The sequence below is a fragment of the Stegastes partitus genome, unplaced genomic scaffold (assembly GCF_000690725.1).
Source record: "Stegastes partitus isolate 25-593 unplaced genomic scaffold, Stegastes_partitus-1.0.2 Scaffold48, whole genome shotgun sequence".
In the NCBI taxonomy this organism is placed as follows: domain Eukaryota; kingdom Metazoa; phylum Chordata; class Actinopteri; family Pomacentridae; genus Stegastes; species Stegastes partitus.
This window is the reverse complement of record NW_007577779.1, coordinates 1150382-1157693: the sequence shown is the minus strand read 5'-3', so window position 1 is coordinate 1157693 and position 7312 is coordinate 1150382. Positions and strand designations below refer to the sequence as shown.

The following is a 7312-nucleotide window of genomic DNA, read 5'->3' as shown; positions in this document are numbered from 1 at the left end:
TGTCCTCTCTTTCGCCACAAACACCCGTCTCCTCCATGCTTGTTTGTGTTTTTCACAGTGGCAGCAGCGCGTGTGGGCATGCCATATGTGGAGCGTCACAACGTAAAACACTGTCGTAAAGTGTGTTTTTCAGATCAGGTAGAAACGACAGAGCTTTTGTTTCCCGATAGAATTTTTCTATCGTTTAGACGAAGCATATCGTTATACCGTGAAGCCTTACTGGAGGCCACCAAAGCCTCGGAGAGTGGTCTCAAAGACCAAATGGAGATACTTGAGGTTGCACAAAGGAGCCTCGGGGATGCCCTCACACAGCGTTTGGCTGTGTACGTTGAGCTGAGGGGAAGAATGGGATATCGGGATTAAAGCTGTCCGTCATCCAAACCTACTAAGACTGGATCCATCATAACTACTGTTATATACACTACCATATACTTATAATGGACTATATAATCTTTGTATAGGTATAAAGGACTCTACATTCTATATGTTCTTTCAAAACAAACAAAAAAAAGGATATACTCTCTGTGTGAACTTCATATTACTTGTAGTGTGTGGTAGTAGTGTTCGTTAGACGATTGAGGGTGCACACCCCTATATCACATGTATTTACTCTTGTAGACAGTAGCAATCACTGGATGATTGAACAGTATTCCCTACTTACTTCTTTAGATGTTAGTACATTGATACCATATACTCCGTTTTACCTGTATCATGTATATTCAGTCTTGCATGTGATTTTCATATATTGGTTGGACTGCATATTATTTTAATACTCATTTCATTTACTGTTTTGCATATGACGATTTAACTTGCATGCCTTAATCTTCTCCAGCTCCCTTCAGTTCAGTTCTTTGAGGTAATATCTTCCAAATGTTGGTGCACCTGTTGATTTATTCAATGTGTTGTTTATGTGCCTTATCAGTCACACAGGGGGGAAATGTTGTGGGATTTTTAGAACTGAACAAAAGACAAAACTGATTTTTAGAATTACATTAAAAAAAAAACAAAAAACCTAAAGATATGATTAAAGAAGGTTAAGTAAACGTAGAAAAAACACTAAAATGTGACGTGTAAAAGTTATGAGTAAATAATATCATGTGTAAACAAAAACAAACAGTAATGAATAGACTGGACAAACCTGTGGAAAAAACCCAACCTAATGAAAATCTACTGAACGCTCAGACCTGCTTGCAGGCCGGAATATGGCAGAACTGATACGCATGCGCTCTTCCCCGCGCTGTGAGTTCAGTTAAGGATCGGTATCTCAGTTATATGTTTTGACGAACGTACCAGGCAGGCCGAGTCACAACAAATGGGCCAAAATTTCAGCAAACTATTGTGAGACACTTGTGAAAGGATAGCCGAAATGTTTGACCCAAGTCATACAGTTTAAAAGCAGTGCCACCAAATACTAAGGGTATGTATGTAAACTTCTGACTTTGACAAAAGTAATAAAAATTCTCTAAAAAAAATTGTCTCTCTCATTATTCTGCCGTTTAGCAAGTAGAAATAATTTTGGTAATCCTAACTGACCTAACACAAGAAAAGTTTAGCCTGATTTAATGTCCTACAGTGAGAGAGAAAAAAAGTTAGGTGTATTTTTATACAGCGTATGTAAACTTCTGGGTTCAACTGTATCTGTGCGTATGTACTAACGATAAATGAGGCCCCTGGAGTTCTTCTTAACCCTCTTCAGTCTATATATACAGCAGCTGGAGGCAAGATTCAGCCTTCCTATTTAGGGTATAGCTGAAAATGTTGCTTCAACAGTTACTAACTCATAGTTTCTAACAACTCTGTACCAAGTACACAGTGTTGCAGACACATTTCAGTAGAGGTGGGCATAAGGTTGAACCAGATGAAACAAAGTTGGGATGGGATCGAGTTTCGATCCTTTTGGACCTGACAGCTTCAAGTGAACACTCTACAGATTTAGCATCTCACTTCTTTTTTTTATTCATTTAAAAAGCAGTGTCATGTTACATTATTTATGCCACCCAACAGCAGGTGTTACGATACATTATTATGCAAACACAATTGACACAGATGTTGTTTCAGCAACACTCAAGTGCTTTCACAATGTAAAGAAAGTGGCATGACCAGATGGCTGTACTGCGAAGCAAGATTAATGGATTCGCAAGGTATGTTGAGCCTAAAGTCAGAGTTTCCAGTATTACAAAGGTGGTTCTCTTTCAACCTGGCTAGCTCACCATGGCAACTGATGCAGTGGCGCTAACCTGGTACAAAGCAGGTTATGTTCTGAGTTCCAGATGTAAATCTTTTTTCCAAGTTGTTTTCTGATAATTCTCTATGAGTGATACGAAAACTCAGCTGAAGGAATATATCTGTAAACCCATTGAGCTGTACGTTACTAATATCACTGAATGAAGCTGTGCAGTAACAGTATCGCACACTGTAGGCAATGCGTTGCCATGGGAACCCAACACATATTCAGGTGGTGATGAAAAAATTGCATAAATATGTTTTTATGTTTGGTCTATTTACAGTGCTGGTGTTGCAGCTGATAGAACACAGATTAGAACATTGATTAGTCTACTGAATAAATATGTTATGCATGTTTAACAGTTTCCTGCCAGCGTTCCTGTATGCAGTAGCAGTGATTTTTACTGTCATAATCTTTTATATTCCTTATTGCTCTCCATTAAAACAACCTGTTGACTAAAGCAGCTGCACACGATTGTTTAATTTTGTGCAGAGAAGAGTCACACGCTGTGTTAAATGAAGGCGCACAGAGTTTGAAGCAGAAAGCCTGAATTAACCAAGAAATTAGAAAAAAACCAACATTTGTGATACCTGCTATCTCTGACTGGGGTTTTAGTTTTTGTTGACGTGACTTACACAAAGAAAGCCCATCTATGTCAAACTTGCTTCGTGATACATCCAGATTCTCGAACTTAAAATATTAAACAAACTGCGCTGAGCAACAAGTTACAAACATGCAAATGTCTCACAATGTGCAGGTTAACACTCTCCATTGTTGGCAGGTTAAACAATTATTTTAAGTTTGCTTCAGTTGAGAAATATTACATGGTTTCAAAACATGACAGGATTTGTTTTTGAATATTACAAGCAGAAAATAGAAAAGTTACATCACGATATATTCACACAGACCTGTTACAATACTGAGAGACTTAAATACATATCTACAGACATGCACGCACATAGCGGCCTGTAACATCTCACCACTGACTTGTTGTATCAACAGTGTAAATGATGTTACACAGACACAGAGTCTGTCTCCACCTCTTCGGTGCATTACTTCCATTATCTTTGGTTTTGTCCATTACTTCTCTGATGTAAAACATGTGCGGTAATCATATTTAATTATGTGGTAGTGTTGCTGTGTTAAATCTGAAAGCACGATAGCCAGTGAAACAACTGTTAGGGTGTGAGTGCAAGAGTGGCCGATTTGGATAAATGCAGAAGGGGTACAAAATGTCAGCAGGATGTCCAAGGACAGAGTCTTTTAAATCACTTTCTTTCAAAATGACCGCACCCTTCATTCCTTTGTTTAAGTCGTCCTTTCCACCTGACTTTTGTGTTGTCATGAAAAGGTTCAGAGTTCAGGGTTCAGAACTATGCTGAGAAGATAAAATAAAACTTGAGGACTTCTTTGTGAGTTTCATCCATTATCATCCATCTTTTCATCCATTACTTAAACATCAATGCCTCAAGAAACATTTATGTCTGGAAACAGACCCTAACACATAAGGAAGAATTGTAGAAAAACATACAGATGTCCCTTAAGTCTTTGTTCTACAATCTTTGAGTCATTGAACACAAATATACTTTTTAAATCACTTGTCATGTTCCACCAGCAAACAATCCAAAAGGGGCACTGAATCTCACCAGAGTGAGCAGTATCTGGTGGGCATCACGTGAAATAAAACCTGTAAATACAGATTGTCCAAAAACAGAATGTAGGAACTTTGCCATCATCACCAAAACATCACCAGTTTCACTGTACGAAATCCTAACAACACAAATCCCGAATCAAAAATTACAAATATGCAGATGATTTTGTGGCCTCCTGAGTTCCAACACTCCTTGAAAGGTTTGTACGTGTGGAGACGAGGCTGAATGTAGATTTTCTCTTATTACTCATCTGGCTGAAGACCTCCTTAACTTTTTTCCGGAAGTTTCTCCCTACACAAACGTAGAGAATTGGGTTGAGAACACTATTGAAGAAGGCAAAGTAAAAGAAGATCTGTTGGGTGAGGTTCAGGTACATGTCACACCTTGTCAATATGTTATGTCTACTGAGTAGGTCTAGGATTTTAATCACATGGTATGGCACCCAGCAGATCAGGAACGCCAATAGGACTATGAGGATCAGAGTGGTGGCCTTCTGCTCCTTTCCCTCAGTGTTTAAGCTGTCCCTTAACCTGTTTCTCAGAGCGTGAATAATTTTGAGAGTACAGAAGAAAATAATTAAAATGGGGATGATGAAGCTTAGAATTACATTGGTTATGTTTATTGCTGTTTCTGTTTCTTTTTTTGTTTCTGTAGGATAAGCATTAAAGCATGCGGTATCACTTTCCCTAATTTTCCTGTAGATGAGAACTGGGACATTCAGGAGAACGCATACACCCCACACCACTACACATGCCAGTTTAGCATATAATGGCCTCCGCACACTTTCAGTGGTCAGAGGGTGCACCAGTGCCAAATATCGGTCAATGCTAACCAGAACGAGGGTGTAGATGCTGCAGTAGGCATTCATGGTGATGGAGAAGGGGACTAGCTTGCACAGGGATTCCCCAAATGGCCAGGTATATCTTTTTGCTACATTCACAGCCCAGAAGGGTAACATAGACACCAGAAAGAGGTCGGCGGCAGCCAGGTTGCTCAAGTAGATCTCAGCCACGGTGCAGGCCTTCTTATGGAGGCAGAAAACCATCAGCACAAACACATTCAGGATTATTCCCAGCGCACTGATGATCCCGATATACACTGGAACCACAGTGAACATCAAGCTGTTTCTGTCATAACGACACACACCGTCCACCGTGTTGCTTTGGTTTTCATGGCTTAAGCTTGCAGGGATGCTGTGGAGAAACATAGGAAGGTCAAACCAGACAAAATGTTATATAAAACTACCTAAATGCTAGCATTGAAAATGATCTTACAGTTTTGTCATAATAGAATACTGAGAAAAGAAGAATTTGGAGTCACTCTGGATACTGTAAAATACTTAGTAATGCTAAATACTAATGTAAAGCTATCTACTGTGAAATATTTAATACCAAGAAGCAGAGCAGCACACTGCAGAATGTCATAACCCCACACACACACACACACACACACACACACAGATATTTCCAAAGAACACTATGCAGTAGATGAGCAATGATTCCATTGAACTGGCTGCCTTTGAGATAGTTTGTGTGCAAATGCCGACTCACCATTTCCACCACATGTCATTGCCCTGCTCTTTCCCCACACTGTCTCACTATCTTTACTGCTACTATCAAACAAGGGCATGATACCAACAAAATGTAAATTCGATAGTAAGATATATAACATAGTAAAGTATGTTACTGACTTCTCAAGAAAAATGTGGAAAAATACAGACTAAAGTGTCTGCAAACACTTAATGGTGCAATAAAAAGGAAAAAAAGTTGAATAACATCTAAGTAACATGAGTAGGTGGAGTTTGTTTGACAATGATTGATAAAAGATAACATTCACTAGGATGTCCTTCTTGCAATAGTAGGTGCCAGGTTAGGTTTATGTGTTGCTCTTTTCACATAAACAGTAAACATGGCATTTAGATTAATGTTGCTTTGAACAGTTATTGCATCTATAATGTATTTTATTATGTCTGTGAATCTCAAAGTATTCAGTACCCATGCATTGAATATATGCATGTTTACATGTATGCATCTGCACAACATAAAGGATTTCTAATTCGATCTATGAAGAGCCCTGTAAGTTTTCTGATTTAGTTACGTAAGGTGGCAGTAAAACATATTAAAGGCAGCTGCTGGAAATACTGATCATTGCTCTGCACCAATCCAACAGTTGTTTCCCATTTGGATACATATTCTACCCTGTGACTTATGCAACACAACTTTTTCCTTGTGTGTTAGTGTTTGCACTTAAATCCACTAAAAGTGTGACATTTACTGCACACATATATTCATATGTGAGCATATCCTCATCTACATTTGCAGCCACCTTAGTGCAGGAGTGTCAGTCATCACCACGCTCTCAATACATGTTTAAAACTTTGGGGCTGAAGCTCATCAGCAAACACTAAACATGTTGAGACAAATACAGTTACAGTCTGAAACAAACATACTGGATTTCCAAACCTGCTCATCTGGCACTGCATTTAAAGGCTTTGATTTTTTTTCTGTCTGGGTTAGCTCTTATCTGCATATTTCCATTTACAGGCAATAAAACATTGTTAATGCTGAACAATGGAGAACTCTGTTAAGTTGATAGCATTCCAAGTAAAGTCAAACAAAGCTTATGCGTACCTTGTTGGCCAAAGAGTCATCCTTCCTCGTAAAGACAGAAAATGTCAAACGTCCCAGAAACACTCTTCCAGCTCCTTCTGCTCCTGTGCTCTGTCTGCCTCTGACTTGCGCACTCAGAAGAGAAAGTAAAGTGATATTAGAGTGATGTAAGCCAAGGTATTTGAGTTGCTCGCTCTATTGCTATCCCCTCCCATTTCCATGCTGTCCCTGCTGTTACTCCCTTTTTCTAGTAGCATTATGTGACTCTGCTTACAGTGTTCAGCGACTGTCACTATGAATTATGTTTTCTATGGTATTTTCCCAGAAGTTTGCAATTGACCCCCAGTGGGGTAGTTTCTAAACTAAGTTGTTTGCCTATAAACATTGCAGAATGATGTCAAAGTATGCTATTGACAATTCAATACACATTGCAAGGGAAAATTTACAAGCACCCCATGGGATCAGGGATGGGCTCAGTAAACCAACCGAGTTTTACAAATGTGCACTCCACGGCCACCGGGTCAAAATTCCTATGTAGCTCTTCAGTTGACAAAGACAAACTCTGGATTAAGGAAGCAGGCACTACAAACTGTATTTCTGCTGTTTATTGGCATGTCTTAGAGAATACAACAACAGTCACTGTTTACTCTGTTTGTCTTGTTCAACTAGTAGCCTTGTTCTCTCAAACATCACCATCAACAGCATAACATTAACCATCTAGGCTAACACAACAGAACGCAACACGGCGACCATCTGGGCGCCTTCCATTGTTCTAGTTCGTCTGCACTCATAGAACTTAAGTTACATCAAGTACCATTATTTTTGGA

The 7312-nt window shown here is 39.2% G+C and overlaps 1 protein-coding gene across 1 annotated transcript; it reads right to left on the bottom strand.

Annotated features, from left to right (window-relative positions):
• Nucleotides 1-2817: 2817 nt before the first annotated feature.
• LOC103376499 (B2 bradykinin receptor-like) lies at nt 2818-6641 on the bottom strand. Its single transcript, XM_008306885.1, has 2 exons — nt 6507-6641; nt 2818-5069 (listed from the first exon to the last, which is right to left on the bottom strand). Exons 1-2 carry the CDS (start codon nt 6524-6526, stop codon nt 4022-4024), a joined length of 1068 nt encoding a protein of 355 aa, XP_008305107.1. The 5' UTR covers nt 6527-6641; the 3' UTR covers nt 2818-4021.
• Nucleotides 6642-7312: the final 671 nt, after the last annotated feature.

What these genes read in the sequence shown, in the direction of transcription:
- LOC103376499 (XM_008306885.1), bottom strand. Translation starts at nt 6,526, where the DNA reads ATGACTCTTTGGCCAACAAG. An exon ending in ATGACTCTTTGGCCAACAAG is followed by an intron (nt 5,070 to 6,506) that starts GTACGCATAAGC and finishes GTTTCTCCACAG; the next exon opens with CATCCCTGCAAGCTTAAGCC.